Source organism: Petaurus breviceps, unplaced genomic scaffold (assembly GCF_028583685.1).
Source record: "Petaurus breviceps papuanus isolate PSGF00001 unplaced genomic scaffold, PetGlider_PUasm1.0 90760, whole genome shotgun sequence".
Lineage (NCBI taxonomy): Eukaryota > Metazoa > Chordata > Mammalia > Diprotodontia > Petauridae > Petaurus > Petaurus breviceps.
In genome coordinates, this window is record NW_027187338.1 from 378,279 (window position 1) to 396,301 (window position 18,023).

General features: G+C 38.3%; 2 protein-coding genes across 2 annotated transcripts in view; both read right to left on the bottom strand.

The window, feature by feature from the left end:
- The window catches only part of LOC138146178 (NACHT, LRR and PYD domains-containing protein 10-like), a 294,893-nt gene that overhangs the window by 241,902 nt on the left and 34,968 nt on the right, over positions 1-18,023 (bottom strand). The window lies entirely within an intron of this gene.
- The window catches only part of CSMD2 (CUB and Sushi multiple domains 2), a 1,071,431-nt gene that overhangs the window by 194,267 nt on the left and 859,141 nt on the right, over positions 1-18,023 (bottom strand). The window contains exons 34-37 of the mRNA XM_069067881.1: positions 17,349-17,552; positions 13,164-13,288; positions 4,685-4,781; positions 4,023-4,127 (exon numbers count right to left, since the gene is read on the bottom strand). Coding sequence (XP_068923982.1) covers positions 4,023-4,127; positions 4,685-4,781; positions 13,164-13,288; positions 17,349-17,552 — 531 coding nt within the window. The remainder of the gene's footprint in view (positions 1-4,022; positions 4,128-4,684; positions 4,782-13,163; positions 13,289-17,348; positions 17,553-18,023) is intronic.

Genomic DNA, 18,023 nt, shown 5'->3' on the forward strand with positions numbered 1-18,023 from the left:
GAGCCTCAAGAAAAAAAATTTTAAAAACTAAAGTCAAATTATTTTATCATGAAACCATGTGCCATCAAATTTAAGAAAACTAAAAATTATAATTTCATGTATATTTTTAAATTAACAGCAAGACTATAAAAGCAAATCATCTGCTAATTCTGGAGCAGAGATTATAAACCTTCATATGGCACTGACTCCACAGGCATCCTGATAAAAGTCCATGGACAATGGCTCAGAAAAATGTTTTGAAATTCATAAATACAAAAGATTACCCCCAAAAAATCAATTACATTGAAATATAGTTATCAAAAATGTTTTTTAAACTAATGGACCCCAGGTTAAGAATTTTTTATCTTGAAGAAAGATTTAGTAAGCCTCTGTTGATGAAGTAGAAAAGGAGGCCCTGTTTTCTCCTGACTAAACACCTGGTCATTCAAGGGAAGCAGTGGAACTTCAATATACTGTGCATAGGATAACAAGGGTCTTCAAATCCTTCTTGTAGATTTGGCTGTGGTTTGATGAAGTTGGAAGGTTGAGTCAAGATGACCATGACAATAAATACCCATAAGATGAGGTACTTTGAGTGATATTTTATTATATATAAGGCATTTGTTAAATTTTTTCTATGTTTCAGGCACTAAGAGAAATTCTGGGTCTACAAATATAAGCAAAAAAGATAATCTCTAACCTCAAGGAGATTACATTGAAAAAAGGTAACATAAAGAGGAGTTGGAAAGAGGGTAGGTGAGGAGGGGAGGAAATCAACATGGGGAATGATTGCTAGCAAGGAAGTTAAGTCCAGAGAGTGAGGTGGAGAGTTAAGAGTCAACTGAGTATGGCTGGGGAGTTTCATGAAAAGGTGGTTCCAGACAAGAGTTCACTAATTAGAAGAAAGTTGTCCCTTCTTTCACCCTGAGGGAAAAACAGAAAACCCTTGGGAAATAGTAGCTTCTGTCCTACCTTTTTTCTAAACAGTCCTCATCACTTTAAGACAAATTTTATTGAGTGAGACTGAGAGTTGCTTATTATAATTACCATAGATGACTGTTATAAATGATGTATATCATCGGAGAGCTTCCTATTTTAACTAATCAGTCTAACAAAGTCTTACCAGTTGTTTTTATCTCAGTGAAAGAATATACGTGCTATCAATACATAAATGTAATGATTTTAAAATTGAAAAATATTTTAAAATCATTTAAAATCTGTCTTACATTTTTTAAAAAATAACTTTTTGCATTAATTTCATCTCATGAATTACAAAATTGACTTGAAGATGCTTCATTCTGCTTGTCCCAGACACGAAAACTGATAGTTACAGATTTACCTGGTAGAGTGCAAATAGGTCTAGATTTGAGTACAAACATGTGGTTTGTAGTTTTAATTCTGGCATTAATTTTCTGTGTGATTTTGACAGTCTCTTCTTTACTTGAGCTTCAATTTCCTTATATCTAACATGAGGATAGGACCAGATGACATTCATGGCTTTGACTAGCTGTGACTGGATTCTATAAAACACCATGTTCACAATGTTGCTCTCTTGCACAAAGGCCTGAAGGACTTCCACAGTGCTGACATCGAGTGCAAACTCTTCTGCCACGCGTGAAACTGTTCTCTTATCCCCTCAAGCTCCCAACTCCATACCAAATAAATTCAGCACCACTCTCCAACACAAGACCTGAGCCCCTGACTTTGAGTATGGAAGTCCAAAAGAAGCGTTCCCATAGTCTGGAAATTAGTAAAGAAATAAGGGGCCTCACATAAGGCTGGAGGATATATCTCTATGCCTTTATATCCTAACACCTAAAGTTCTTGGGAAGATAATGATGAGGGTAAGAATCAAACATAAATGGATGGAACTTCTTCAAACCCAGAGAGAACCCAGAGAGTTCTGTCAGGAGAGTCTGGATTGTCATGTACATGATGATGGTCATACCTTAATCTTGTTGTCATCCAAGAATTCCCAAATTCCTTTATCCGACTATAACTTATTGACTTTTTACCTCTCCCTCTGCCTTCCTTCCCTTACAAAATCCTATACTCCATCCCCACCTTAATACTCTCCAATTCCTTGACCCCTCAATTCTCCCCCAGGTCATCTCCCCTGTACCAGCCACTCCTCCTTTAACCAGTTTGTCCCCATGAGGAAGCAATTACACTCTATACTGTTCTCTTTTTTTTTTTTAATTTTTTGCTTTTTGGAGGGGGAAAGGCAGGGCAATTGGGGTTAAGTGACTTGCCCAAAGTCACACACGGTTAGCAAGTGTTAAGTGTCTGAGGCCAGATTTAAACTCAGGTTCTCCTGATTCCAGGGCCAGGACTCTATTCACTGTGACACCTAGCACCCCCCCCCATACTGTTCTCTTCTCTTGGCTCCCCTGTCCCCTATATGGTAATGGGAATTTGAAGATCTTCCCTGCACCTTAATAGGCCTAAGGAAATTTGAAGATCTTCCCTGTCCCCAACAGGCCAGATGTAATCACATGGAGCATGTGGTGGGAGGACTTTGCTGAAGGGTGGAGCAGAGACCACAGGAAGCTGGGAGTCAGCAGTTAGAGCTGGAGGAAGGAGAGGACACACCCAAGGAGACAGCTAGACTTGTGAGTATTTGTTTTCCCCCTGCTGTGCCAGCTAGGCTTATGAGTGTTTGTTTCCCCCCTTCTATGATTGCTACACTTGTGAGTGTTTGTTTGTGGGAAGGCTAAATGATGGTGTGGCTCCCTGCTGTGTTACGGTGTATTAACTTCTTTGTTACTGTGATGGATTTGACTTTCTGGTGTTGGGATTTGATTTTCTAGTATCTGAATAAATGTTTTGCTTCTGTCTTTAATATGGAGAGTCTGTTATATTTTGTGATTAAAACCTATACCAGCAAATTCATAGTAACCATCAGTGCTGTAAATATTGTGTTGGTGCTACACTCCATTATCATATCACCCAATTGTGGCTTGCAAAGCTTCAGCCTTGAATCATTCCTACTATCTGCTGCTATCACTCCTACACATATGAAGCTGAATGAAGGATTGAGCTCACTCTGAGACTCACTCCTTATACTCCTCAACATTTGCTTATCTCAACTTGCCTAGTATGCATACTGCTTGACTCTTCAAGCTTACCCGGAAGTCAGTGTTCAGCAGTCCTACTCACCTAGCCTGAACACTACGTATTTTGTTTCTGTACCCTCACTACTTAAATATTGGTTTCAAATTTGTATTATTCTACAATTTTCATTCCCTACAGAGACTGTGAGCTTTCTGAGGACAAGGACCTTAGCTCATATTCCTCTTGCATGCTTAAAGCACAAAGTTGGTTTCAATATTGTCTGTCTTAACATTAGAGATTAAAGAAAGAAGGTAAAGAGAAGGAAGAATGGGAAAGCAGGAAGGAATGGTAAGGGCTTTTTTTTTATTATACAGAGAAGCAAATAGAGGCTTAGCAAAGAGATGAGTTATCAAGTAATCTGCCAACATCCCACATACTTTTAACTTAGTTGGGGAACTACTAATACCAGTGGCAAGTGGGGTTTCGTGTACTGTTGAAACCAAATTAAGTGATAATTCACAATGTAGAATTTCTCCCCAGAATCAGGGATTGCAAGTGGAGAGACAACCAGCATCAGAACCAGGAAGACCTAGATTCAAGTCTTAAGTCTGAAACATAAAGGCTGTGTAACCCTGTGCAGGTCACTTAACCTTTAAATTCCTTAGGCAACTCTCTAAGAGTTGTAATCTTGTAATCTTAGAGAGATTATAAATTGAGTTGTGGGTGCTGATCTTCATTGGTAGAAGAAGTTTCTTTAATGGGAGTTCCCTATACCAATGAAGCCACAAATCTTATCTCTCCCCCCCCCACCCATAAATTCCTAAAACCAAATTTTCTGTGATCAGGGAATGCATAAGAGAAAGGGGCAATGGAGCATCCTAGATAGAATGTAGGCAGGTAGTAAGACATATAAGTGGACAAAGATCACTCCAACTCCCACCATGCACAGAAACAGGAGGAGACCTACAAAACAGAGTTACACAGCTCACTTTTATACTCCAGGTGGAAGCCAGCAGCAGATACACTGATGTCTGAGTAGAAATGCAGGTAGAGGTGATTGGATGTGCTGTTCAGAAGGGCGGGAACTGTTGTTCCTATGGAAAAGAAATCCCAATTAAGCTTCCTTCCCTCCACGTCTCCTCTACTTGGCTCTCAGATCTTAATCCTAGAACCTTGTTCTGTGCCACCAGTAATCATTTGACAAAGTTTTGTCTTGCTCTCAAGTCCCCAAAAGACCTCCAGTTCCCAAAACATTGATCAATATTGGGTTGGGAAAAGCTCACTGGAAACTTCCCTTTAGCTACCTGCAGAGTATTTGCCTGCTACAACCAGAGAGGTGCAAATAATGATCCCCAGGTGAATTTCTAAAACTGATGTCCAACCCCTCTGGTTGGGCTTCAAATGAATAACATGAAACCTGAAAGTTTTATACTATACAAAGTGACAACATGGTAAATAATTTGAGAAATGTGGAAAGTGTAGAAAGTTAATATACATCTCTCCCTGCCTCTCTAAATGAACTGTTAATGCTGAGTTTCGAGATCCTAATTGTTTAGCTTTATAGAATGTGATTAGCTTTGCACTCAATCCAAACGTTTCTATCAACTCTCAAGGTTGGCCTTTCTTGTCCTCCCCACAAAAGTCCTCTTACCTGAGAAGCTCCCCAGCATGGTCACAGTGTTGTCTGCACCATCAAAAACCTCAAGAGAATCCCAATTCTGTTCAGTGACAAAACTGATGACTTGAATCTAGGAAAGCCAAAGGAAAAATTTTTCATTGTCCCAGCCCAAGGGTGGTAATCAGAGATACAGCACCATGTCCTTAAAAACCTATGTAACACTGGTGTTTGTTGTTTTTAAATTAATAAAATAGCTCGTTTCTCCCACACATTTTGTCAAGAATTTCATTCTTTACAATATTTACACATTCTCTATTTCACAGATGGAAACCATGGTGTAACTTGTGTGTATATCTTCTGGATACTTATTGTGAATTCCTTTCTCCACAGTCTGCCACTGTCTTCAATCTGTAAAGTGACGCTTTGGAAGAAGGAGCAAGAACCTGATTAAGTAGGGAGATATGAATACAAAGGACACTTGAAAAAAAGAAAAAGTAGGTTTAAAAAAGTAGCAAGATTAAGGAACGAATGGCTGCTTACAACTATTAGCCTAAAAAAGCTTTCCATTGCTTTCTTACTAATCTATTACAGATACCTGTTAAAAAAAAAAATAAAGATACCTGTTCACTCTTCTTTGCTGGAATGTAAAGCAGGGTAGGGTGACAGCTTTCTTGGGCTTAGCTGGCTCAGAATACCTAAAGGAAATCTAGACTGCTCAGGAACACCAGGAGGAAATGGATGTCAGCAACCCCCCAGTGGAGGCGGATACAAGTTCTCAGAATGTTTTTTAACATTAGCTCAGAAAGTCTGTGAAACAGATCATTGGCATTGTCTTCCTACCATCCTGAAGTTGCTCTTTTATAGAAAGGACCCAAATCTAATCAACCTGGATTCTGAAATACTTCTGAGGTTTCCAAACACTTTAGGTTTCCAATCTAGCTCACTAGTCACAAGCTGAAGTTCATGCTATCCTCAGTAACTGCCTCCTACTCCTGCCTTTAAAAAGTGTGATTTGAAGGAAAACAGAAGAAAGGTTTTTGAAGGAAAAGAGAGGGGTATAACTAACTTTCAAATGAATATATTCAAAAAATAAAGACATAGTGGTGTTTGGGATTGTATATATTGACCTGAATCACAAACTGAGGTTATATTTCCCTCTGGACAAGCTTGGCTAAAGCTAAGTATTCATGATGTCCATAAACAAAACAAAACAAAACAAAACAGGTTTTTTTGGGGAGGATTATGGAAATTACTCCAAAAAGCAACATTTTCTTTATGGCTGGCACTGGAAAATTAATAAAGTGTTAATAGGGAAAAAACCTTACTTTCTAGCTTCTAAAATGTTCAGACTCAAAATTTCTTTTAAATAATCAAATAATGTTATACGGACACTGCATCCAGAGACAGAGGAGTGCTGTCTAGGCAGCAGGAGTGGCCTCATGTCATAAGACTGACCAAACCAATTTAGCACAACAGACTCTTAATTACAATGAAGGCATTTCTCATCTCCTACCCTGAACATACTGTGGTGGGGGTTTTCTTATAAAGAGTAAATATCCTGGTATGACAGGGGAAAACCGTTTGTAGGGGGATTGGGATACATTAGCTTGACTTTAATTTGAACTCCTATGTTGGTGACAACAGTTTTTCTTTATGTTTTCAGTACACTTTTAACTATTTGTAAGTGCTATCTTTGATCTCAATATGTTCACCACTTTTTTTTGGTAGGAAATACACTGATAACCTAGAGCACATACAGAGGACAGTGACCAGGATAGTGAGGATCAGCAAAAGGAATTGTGGATTTTTAACATGGAAAAGAAGACTTGGATGAGGGTGTAAAGAGTGTGGAATATAATCACCAGTTTCAAGTATTTTAAGGCCTGTCAGGTAAAAGAGAGATTAAGTGTGTTCTGCTAGATCCTAGATGGCAGAACTGGGGACAATGAACAGAAACACTAGAGAATCAAATTTTAGCTCAATATAAGGAAAATCATCTTGACAAATAGAATTATCCACAAGAGCGAAGTCCTGACTCGGGAGGTAGTGGGTTCCCTATTAATGAAGGTCTTCAAGCAAAGGTGGGATAATCATTCATTAAAAATTCTATAGGGAAAATCTGATTCAAGATTAGATGTCTCCTGAGGTTCTTAGATACTATATTTTTTAAAATGAGAAAACTGAAGCCAAAAATTTTACAGTAAGTCAGAGAAATAGGTGGAACTAGGCCCCAAAGTATCTATGACTCAGACTGTATCCATATCTAATGAACTTGGACACCACAGATGAATCTGTCCCCCAATGTGAACACTTGAGAAACTTTCTGTTTGACTTTGAGCCATGTTCTTGCCCTTATATACACTCAACTTTTCGATAAACTGGTCCAGTCTTTGCTACCAATCTACATGGCAGGTCCAGAAGTACTTACCAGAAAGACACCTAGAGCCCTGCTTCTAGGAAGCCATTTAAAGCCAAATGGCAGAAGTTGAAAGCATAAAAGAGACAGACAGAATATAACTCATTTTAAGGCCAACACTTGTACTGAATCAAGAGGCAAGAAGAGACTGGGAAATTTTCCTCATGTTCAGTTGAAATTTGCCTTTCTGCAGCTTCTACCCATCACTCCTAGTTCTGACTTGTGGCCAAGCAGAATAAAGTTAATCTCTGGTTTTCCTCCTAAATCTTTTGACTCTACATCCCAGTTCCTTTAGCTCAGACAGCATGTCTTCAAGTAATCGTTCTGTCCTATTAACAGGACAGGGTTTTTATGGATCCCAATTCTGTTACTCCTCTATTTTCCCAACAGACTATCAACATTTTGTATATGAGGTCTTCAGAACTGAACCCAATATTAAAGCTTTGATCTGAGTAGGACAGAGTAATAGTAGAACTACTGCAAACCTTGTTCTAGACATCAGCTATACCATAATTTAAGACTGCATGGATTCTCTTGGTTGCTATGTCCCATTGCTGATACACATTATTCTTTCAGTCTACAAAAGCCCTCAAGGATTTTTTACATGAATTGTTGTCTAGCCCTATTTCCTCTATCCAAGCAAGTACTTCTAAGAGAGAAGAAGCACAGTATAGTACAGTAAGAGCTCTGCATGGGGTCAGAGGGTCTTAACTGTGTCACTTTCTATGTACCTATGTGACCTTGGTCAAGTTACTGAAACTGAGTGTCAATTACCTTATCAGTCAAATGGGGTCTGGGGGGAGCACAACTTGATAATCACTCAGATCATTCCCAGTTATAAATCAGTTATTCTGTGACTGTGTACCTCTTTAAACCAAGAAAGAGTCTGTTCAATTCTATTGAGATCTTTATGAATTCCAATTCTATAGCTCATCATGTTACATTTTCCCTTAAGTTTTGGGTAATATTCAAATTTTATATGTATGCTATTGATGCTTTAAATTATAAAAATCAAGCAGGACAGATATCCTTTATGGGCAGTCATCTGGTTTCTGGTAGTGACAGGTAAGCTCACTACCTAATAAAGCAATCTATTCCATTTTTTGAACTGATTCATTATTAACTAAATAAAAAAGCATTTATCTAGAACACTCTATAATTTGCATTTAACTTCTAGGACAAAACCTATATTATTATCCATGTACTAACAGCAATAGCCACAATGTCTTTAAGTAAAGTTGGAAGTAGTTTCCAACTTTACTTAAAGACATTGTCGGCTTTCTCTTTAAGAAGCAGAGTCAAGATGGTGGAGTAAAGGTAGGGATTTCCCTGAGCTCTCCCAGAAACCCATCAAAATACCTTAAATAATGATTCTAAACAAATTCTAGAGCAATAGAACCCACAAAAAGACAGAGTGAAACAATTTTCCAGGCCAAGACAACTTAGAAGGTTGGAAGACTCCCCTCTGTACCCCCAAGTGTCCCCAGCAGAGGGGGTGAGAGAGTGAAGCAGAGTCCAGTGTAGGCTTTGCCAGAACAGCCTGACCCCAGAAAACCAGAAGCAGGCCTTAGGAGAAACTGAATTAGCAGTGGCAGCAGCTGCTTCCTGAGCTCTCAGCCCCCCGATGGCAAGGGGGTCAAACAATTAGTCAGAACAGATTACAGGAATCTCTGTACTAGCAATGAGGCAGAACTCTGCTGCTTTGCCCATACTTGGATCCAGGTCGGAGGAGCACGATCACACCAAAGCTTACAGCCACAGTGGAGAGGGCACCCTTGTCACAGTTCCAAGGCAGAAAAGAGTGATTGTGATTGCTTACAGACCAGAGCACAGGCAAGAAGAATAGTAAACACACCTCTCATTAGATCATACCACCTTGGAAGAACTGAAAACTTATATGTCCCTAGAAGTATTTCTGAAAACAGCTGCACAAAACCCCTGAGGGTTGGGACAGTGCCCCCTCCACCCTAGAAGCAGAGCCCTACTTTAAGAAACAGTTAAACGTCAAATAATAGGATGGGAATATGAGCAAATAAGAGAAAAATTTCTGACCAGAGAAAGTTACTACAGTGAAAAGGAAGATCAAAACACACATTCAGAAAAAGATAATAAAGTCAAAGCTCCTACATCTAAAGTCTCCAAGAAAAAAATATGAATTAGTCTTGGGCCATGGAAGATTCAAAAAGGATTTTGAAAATCAAGTAAGAAAGGTAGAGGAAAAATTGGGAAGAGAAATGAGAGTGATGCAATAAAATTATTAAAAACAAGTCAACAGCTTGATAAGAGACCAAAAAAATGCTGAAGAAAATAACACCTTAAAAAATAAACTAGGTCAAAAGGTAAAAGAGGTACAAAAAGTCAATGTGAAGAAGAATGCCTTAAAGAGCAGAATTGGCCAAATGGAAAAAGAGGCACAAAATTCACAGAAGGAAAAAAAGTCCTTAAAAAGTAGAATTAGAATGGAAAAGGAGGTATAAAAGTTCACTGAAGAAAATAATTCCTTAAAATCAGAATTGAGCAAATGGAAACTAATGAATATGAAAAATCAACACACAACAAAACCAAACCAAAAGAATGAAAAAATAGAATACAATGAGAAATATCTCATTGAAAAACAATGGACCTAGAAAAGAGATTCAGGAGAAATAATTTTAAAATTACTGGACTACCTGAAAGTCATGATCAAAAAAAAAAGGGGGGGGGACTAGAAATCATCTTTCAAGAAATTACCAAGAAAAACTGCCCTGATATTCCAGAACCAAAGTATAAAATAGAAATAGAAAGAATCTACCTCCTCAAAGAGAACCCAACATGAAAACTTCCAAAAATTATCATAACCAAACTCCACACCTTCCAAATCAATGAGAAAATATTGCAAGCAGCCATAAAGAAACAATTCAAGTGTCATGAAGCCACAGTCAGGATAGCACAAGATTTAGCATCTTTTATATTAAAGGACTAGAAGGCTTGGGATATGATATTCAAGAGGGCAAAGAAGCTAGGATTACAACTAAGAATCACCTACCCAGCAAAACTGAGTATAATCCTTCAGGGAAGAAAAAATGGATATTCAATGATTTTAAATAGAGGACTTTCAAGCATTCTAAATGAAAAGACCAGGGCTGACTAGAAAATTTGATTTTAAAATACAAGACTCAAGAGAAGTAAAAAAAGGTAAATCAGAAAAGGAAATTGCAAGGGACTTATTAGGATTAAACAGTTTACATTCCAACATGGGAAGATAATACTACATTGCAGCTCATAAGAATTTTCTCATTATTAGGGCAGATAGGAGTATATATAGACACAGTTCACAAGTGTGAGTTGATTATGAAGGGAAGGGATGGTATCCAAACAAAGTAAAATTAAGGAATGTACTTGGAGAAAGGGAAAGGGAGAGGTAGAATGGGATAAATTATATTACACAAAAGGAGCAAGAAAAAGCTTTTTACAGTTGAGGCGAAGAGGGGGGAGGTGAGGGTGAATGAGTGAACTTTACTCTCATCAGAATGGCTCAAAGAGGAAATAACATACACACTCACTCAATTGGGTATAGAAATCTATCTTACCCTATAGGAAAATAGGAAGCAAGGGAAATGAGAAGGGGTGGGGGTGACAGACGGTAGGGCAGACTGGGGTAGGGTATAGTCTGAAGCAAAACACTTTCAAGGAGGAACAGGGTGAAAGGAGAGAGAGAATAGAAAACCAGGGGGTGGGGATGGGGGAATATTAGCATATTGATTTTTTGATACATGGTCAAAAGATATGAACAGTTTTCAGATGAAGTAACCAAAGATATATATAGTCATATGAAAAAATGCTCTAACTCACTATTGGTTGGAGAAACACCAATTAAAACAATTCTGAGGTATTACCTCATATCTATAATACTGGCTAATAGGACAGAAAAAGAAAATGACAAAACATGGAGCAGATGTGGTAAAAATGAGACATCAATGCACTGTTGGTGGAGTTGTGAACTGATTCAACCATTCTATAAAGTAATTTGGAACTATGCCCATGGGGCTATAAAACCCTTTGACTTAGCAATACCACTGCTAGGTCTGTATCCAAAAAGAGGTAAAAAAGAAAAAGACCTATACATACAAAAATATTTACAACAGTCTTTTTCTCATGACAAAGAATTGGAAATTAAGGGGATGCCCATCAACTGGGGAATGGCTGAACAAACTGTGGTATATGATTGTGATGGAATATTATTATGCTATAGGAAATGATGAGCAGGATGCTCTCAGAAAAGCCTGGAAAGACTTGCATGAGTTGATACAAAGTGCTGTGTACAAAATAACAGCAATATTGTAATATGATCAGTTGTGAATGACTTTGCTATCCTCAGCTATATAATGACCCAAGACAACTCTGAAAGACTTATGATGAAAAATGTTATCCATCCCCAGAGAAAGAACTGATGGCATCTGAATACAGATTGAAGCATACTTATTTTTAACTTGCTTTATTTTTCTTGAGATTTTGATTTGTGGGTGGGGTCGGGGGGGGTGTCTATGTTTTCTTTCACAACATGACTATTATGGAAATGTTTTGCATGACTACACATGTATAACCTATATCAAATTGCTTGCCTTCTCAATGGGGGAGAAAGAAGGAAGAGAATTTGGAACTCAAAGTTTTAAAAGCAAATGTCAAAAATTGTTTTTGCATGTAACTAGGGGAAAATAAAATACTAAAGAAAAAGGAAAAAAAAAGACATTGTGGCTATTGCTGTAGAGGTAGGGAAGGAAAGGGAATAATCATTTATACAGGTCATACTCTGTGCCAGACACAACACTAAGCAATTTTTACAAAACTTAAGGCATTTGTAAAAAAATTTATCCACTTCTGATACGTACAGAGAATTACTATCTTCAATACAGAACACCCTCCTTTAAGCCAATGAAGCTGTCTTCCTGAAGTGATGCCAAAGGACAAGTGTTTCAGGGCTTAAGCCCTTCCTATGACGTCCCTCCTGTCATGAGATTAGGGTTTACGAAGCAGTCTACCACAGAGTTACTGACCACATATGTAAGAGACATATAGTCTAATATCCTGGAGAGTCAGCTCATCCTTGTTATTTGTTCCTTCTCTGGCCTATGCAGGACACTTAACTGAAGTACTGCTGACATCACATCAGTCTCCTGCTCACAGACTTCAACAGTTCTCCACTATCTACAGGAGGATAAAGTCTAAACTTCAGGCTTACTCAATCTGACCCTAATCTGACTTTCTAGCTTAGTGTCACAATTACTCCATTTTCAGTGCTCTGAGACTATTTAGTCTAAACTCCTCCTTATGTGGGCAGCACATGGATAAAGTACTAGGCTTGGAGTCAGGAAGACTTATCTTCATGAGTTCAAATCCAACCTCAGACACTTCCTAGCTGTGTGACCCTGGGCAAGTCACTTAAGCCTAGTTGCCTCTGGTTCCTCATCTATAAAATGAGCTGGAGAAAGAAATGGCAAATCACTCCATTATCTGCCAAGAAAATCCCAAATAGGGTCATGAAGAGTTGGACACAACTAAAACGACTAAACAACAAAATAGCATTTATAAGAAGTTAGGTCCATCTCTTCATTGCCTATAAAATACTTCTACTTTTGGGAGTAAGCTTTCCCACCACTGTGGTTTTTTTCCATTCATTATCTTTGCCTAGATGTCCTACTAATCTATCTCCATTTTTATTAAGTGACATATTCTTAGTTGAATATAGTGAAACTAGACTGAAAACAAAATTCCTTATTGTTCTCAATCGTACATATTCTTCAAAATCCAACTCAAATTTCATATCTCCATGTTACCTTTCCTGACTACCCTGACCCAGTAATCTCTTCTTTCACTGGACCCCATAGAACCTTATAATATGTAATCATCATTTGGTCCTTACTCCACACATCCCTGTATTAATTATTTTTTCCATGCATCCATGTCCTGTCTGCCCTGTGAAACTGGCAGGTAGGAATGGTATACTATACACTGTTGTATTGTCTAGAGAAACCTAACATAAGATTATGAAAAAAACAGGTGTTCGGGAATTGGATATTAATAGAATGATTGACTAATTATGTACTCTGATGTTCGTACCTGTATGCCAGCCCCCTCTGGGACAGTGATCTTCCATACACAATTGAGACTGTTCAGGTAGGGCTCTGGGAAACCAGGAGACAGAATTGTTCCTTTGCGCTCTGTGAGGTTCCCTCCACAAGGCACTGTAAGAGGTAAATACCAGATCTTGTAAGGAATTTATTCTTTAATATAAGGAGATTCTCCACAGTTATGTTCTAGAATTGGGAAAGACCAATACCCCTACAACACTAGACTTTTGACCGAGGATAAGAGGCACAGTTTAGGTCACAGAGTGACAAATCTGGACTGAGCAATGACCAACCTAGTGGAGAGAAGAAAGCAAACAATTCATTCCTTGACTGGTACCAGCCCCCTTCTTGCCTCTAAACCATCTATACAGAAGACAAGGGAATGCCTGAGATCATATATGTCTGCATAGCCTACAGATAGACTCTCCTATTGAAAAATATACCACCTCCATCCTCTATCCTTCAGGTTTGAGGCCAGTTAATTTTTTTCTTTATTCACTGGTAAAAAAGGAGATATACAGATAAGAGATCATTAGAGGGATTAACACAGATCTGTGAGTACAACCCCTCATTTCAGAGGAATGCTACCAAGGCTAGTATTTAGTCTCATCTACCCTATTCAGGAATAAAATATTCTAAAATGGCTGGTGTTTGCTTAGCCTCCACTGGGACATCTAGCTCCCTTTGCCTACTTAAGTTATAACTACTTGGTCCCTAACATCTAAAGGTCCTTTAGTGTTCAGACTTATTGTTTGGGTCGAATAGGCCTTCTGGGAGCAGCTGTAGGTGTGGCCTCATTTCCCATGGCCAGGCAAAGACAAGGCCTGGGAGTGAGGCACACTGGCAGCAGTGAGGCAAACCAAAGAACTCATGTTTTCTTATGTTCTTTTTGTATGAATGAGTATGTCCCCTAAGTTGGTATGTATATTTGTTGTATCTATCATCCATAAATTCTGTAGCCAGATCAAGTGTGAGGGTGGTATATGTTAAAATGCCAAAGCAGACTAAAACACTTCTCTTGATCTTATGATCCCCATGAGCCACTGTCTCCCATCTTCTTCACTGCCAAACTTCTTGAGTGAGCTTATATTCACTACGTCAAAATCCTCATCACTTACTCCTCAACCCCTTCCAATTTGGTTTCAATCCTTACCCTACTAAAACTTCTCTCATAGGTTACTAATGACCTCTTAATCTCTCAATTCAATGGCTTTTCTCTGTCCTCATATTACTGTAAGAGAATGTAGGATTTGATGCTTCTGGGGTCAGGCTATGCTGGCAAAGCCTACACTGGACTCTGCTTCACTCTCTCACCCCCTCTCCGGGGAGCACCTGGGGGTATGGGGGGGGGGGAGACTTCCTCCTAACCTTCTAAGTTGTCTTGGGCTGGAAAATTGTTTCATTCTGTCTTTTTGTGGGTTTTGTTTCTTATGGATGCCAGTCTCTTTTTCATTGGATTCCAAAACTGCACTTTTCTGGTCCTCCTGTTATTTTCTCTTTCAAATTTGAGAATTCTCTTCATATTCCCACCCACTAAATGTAGGCATACCCCAAGGCCCTATACTAGGATATTTTCTCTTCTCTTCTTGTAGTCTTTCCCCTTGGCAATCTTATGGCTTCAACTATCATCACTATGCAGAGAACTCCCAAATCTTCTCTCCAAGACTGACCCTTCTGCCAAGTTCCAGAATCATCTATCCAAATACCTACTGGAAATCTCCACCTGCATATAACACAAAAACTCAAGTTCAAAAAGACCAAAAGCAAACTCATGTCCTGCAAACCTCTTACCCTTCAGAGCTTCTGTCAATGGCACCGCCATTCTTTCATTCAACTAGACTTGAAATCTTAGAGGCATCTTTGACTTCCTCTACTTCATATCTGATTTCAAGTAAGTTGTCAACCCTTTTTGCTTCTATCTTTGCAATTTTCCTTGATGTTTCCATTGCCATCACCTTTCCTATTACCTTTTTCATGGACTATTATAATAGCCTCTAACAGGTATCTCAGCCTCTGGTCTCTCCTAATAATAATCCATCCCTCATAGTGATATGTATTACTCTTACCAACACATAATTTTGATTGCATATATTGTTTCTCTGCTCAAAATATTAAACTAAACTCATAAATTCTTATTAATAAGCATTTGGGTGTAAACTACTATGCTAAGTACTACTGGAAATACAGAATTCAGCTAACACATCCCTTTTCTCATGGACATTACAGTTTAGCAGTGAAGTATATAACACAGCCTACATACCAATGGAAGTTATTTCATATGTTAATATTCCCTCATATAATGCAGATCACAACTCCTTCTGTGTGCACTCTTATCCATGTCCCTAGAGGCCTTCCCTCTTATCTCTTGATTATCCCTTCTTCTTTCCCCTTGTTGTATTTCTCTTTGTTTCACAGGTAGCCAGGGCTGGACAGAGTGACAGTTTGGAGCAGAGATCAAGTGGCTGGCTTATTGGTAATGAGCCTCTCTCCACCAAACTAGGATAGTCCCCACAATAAAAAGACATAATCTGCCACTGGAAGCATACTTGAAATCTTTATAGTATGGTAGAACCTACAGATCTTAGACTCTGTTGACATGGCCTTCAGGAATCCTGGGTCACTTACTCACCATAAGGGATTAGAGTAAGACTTTACAGGCACATACCCAAATAATAATAATGACAAAATAATTAATGTACATAAAATGTTGCATGCACAGTTCTATGTGAAGACCAAGATGAGGGGAAATGATTATTGATAGAGGTAATTAGGAAATGAATAATGTCAAAATGTTTGACATTCAAAATTCTCTAAAATCTGGCTAGAATCTACCATTCTCATGTAATCTAGCTGAACAGTAGTTATTCCTCACAACCAAAGTATAAATATCATCTACAAAATTCTTTAATAATGTCGTACAACCTCTTGTATCTCATAGAATCAAAGATTTAGAGCCATAGGAATCTTAGAGGTATTTTTAGAGACACTATATTGAAAGAAAACTTACTACCACATAAGGACATTCTATTTTTTTTTTTAAACAAAATTCTACTTTTGGAAAAGTTTTTTCTTCAGAGTAGAAATTTGGTTCCTTATAACTTTCTAATTCTACTCTCCTCCTTTCATTTACTTATTCTACCAAGAATTCTATGTTCCAACCAAACCAGACACTTGCTGTTCCTTGAATTAATTCCCTACCCTCCAGCCTTCATACTTTGCTCATAGTTCTCTCTGCTTAGATTTTACTCCTCTTTGCCACTCCCATCTTCACCTATCAACATCTATAACAATAACAATGATGAGAAGAACAATCTTTGGAGATAAGGTACTAAATATTATCCCCATTTTACAGTTCAACGATATGGAGGAGGGCAGACCCTGTGATTTGCTCTGGGTCAGACAAATACTAAATATCCGAAGCTGAATTTAAACCTCAGGTCTTTCCGACTTTAAGTTTAGAACATTATCTACTGTGAAAAGTAGCTACCTCTCTTTCAAAGCCCAGATCAAATGGCATACCTACTATGAAACCTTCCTTTATGTGCCGTATGTAATTAATCTCATGTCTTTAGCTGCTTTCAAAGCTATTTTTTTGTATTTCTTTTTCACACTAACATTCCATTTGTATGATAGTTATTTGTATATATATGTACTCATTCCAATTAGACTAAAACTCCTTGAAGGTAGAGACAATTTTTTAAAATTATATCACTCTGAGTAGATAAAACAATATAGGAATGAGTGAATGACTAAATGAGAGAGATCTGGAAATCTAATTCTGGATTCTATATTTTAAACTGTAGTGGCTTTTGATACTCAATTTTCCATTAAAGTAATGGGAGTAGAAGGGAGTTGAGAAATGGCAAGATAACACAATCAGGAGAAGAATTCCAAACCCTTAGTTTTTAGTTGTGGTAGGTAGTAATTTTACAAATTTGTTTGGGGATTCAGGGTCATGACACAAGAAGTGACATCATTCATGCTAATGGACAAGAGACCATTTATTAAAGATCGCTAGAAGGATATAATCTCCATTCAGTTTACTTAGAAGTGATTTTTTTCTTTTACTTTTGCTACCACCCCCAAACTGGAACTTCCATGGGATATTTTTGAAAACTTGTACCCCACAGTGGCATCTGCTACCCTCCAACTCAACCAACCTCCAAATACTCACCTACACAGGTAGGAACAGAAACATTCCACTGAGCTAGAGCTCCAGGCACTGTAAGGCACTCAATATGTCGGGAGCCCTGTAGGGAATATCCAGAGTTGCACTCAAAGCGGACGACAGCCCCCACTGAGAAATCACTTCCAATCCTCCTGCCATATCGGGGCTCTGGCACAGAGCTACACTGTGTGGCACTTGTTCGAGGTACCGCTACATGGGGGAGAGTGATACAAAGAAAAGATTGTTGACCTGGCAATTGCACCATAAATCAATTTCCTTAATTGTTGCCCAAAACTAAAGCCAAGAAACAGACTGGTTCAAATAAGGTCTTGTACTTCTACCTAAGATTTCTACATACTCTTTGTAAAAATATCAACAATCATACCCACTTTACAGATAGGACAAATAAAATTATGCTTTGCTCAAAATTACTTGATGAGTCAGGGGCCAGGAACCCAGGAATTCTATCTAATCCAGCCAACAGTATGGCAAAAACAGTGTTGTGGGGTACAGAGACAAAAGGGATATTCCTACTTCATGGAAGGAGAGGAAATTACTATAGTAAGTCAAGTTCACTTCATCAGCACCTTCTATTTACCACATAAATAGAAGATATATGCAGTGATATTGTAAATAAAGAACTAAGATGGGCTAGGAGAAAGTGTTAGTGGCATCACAAGT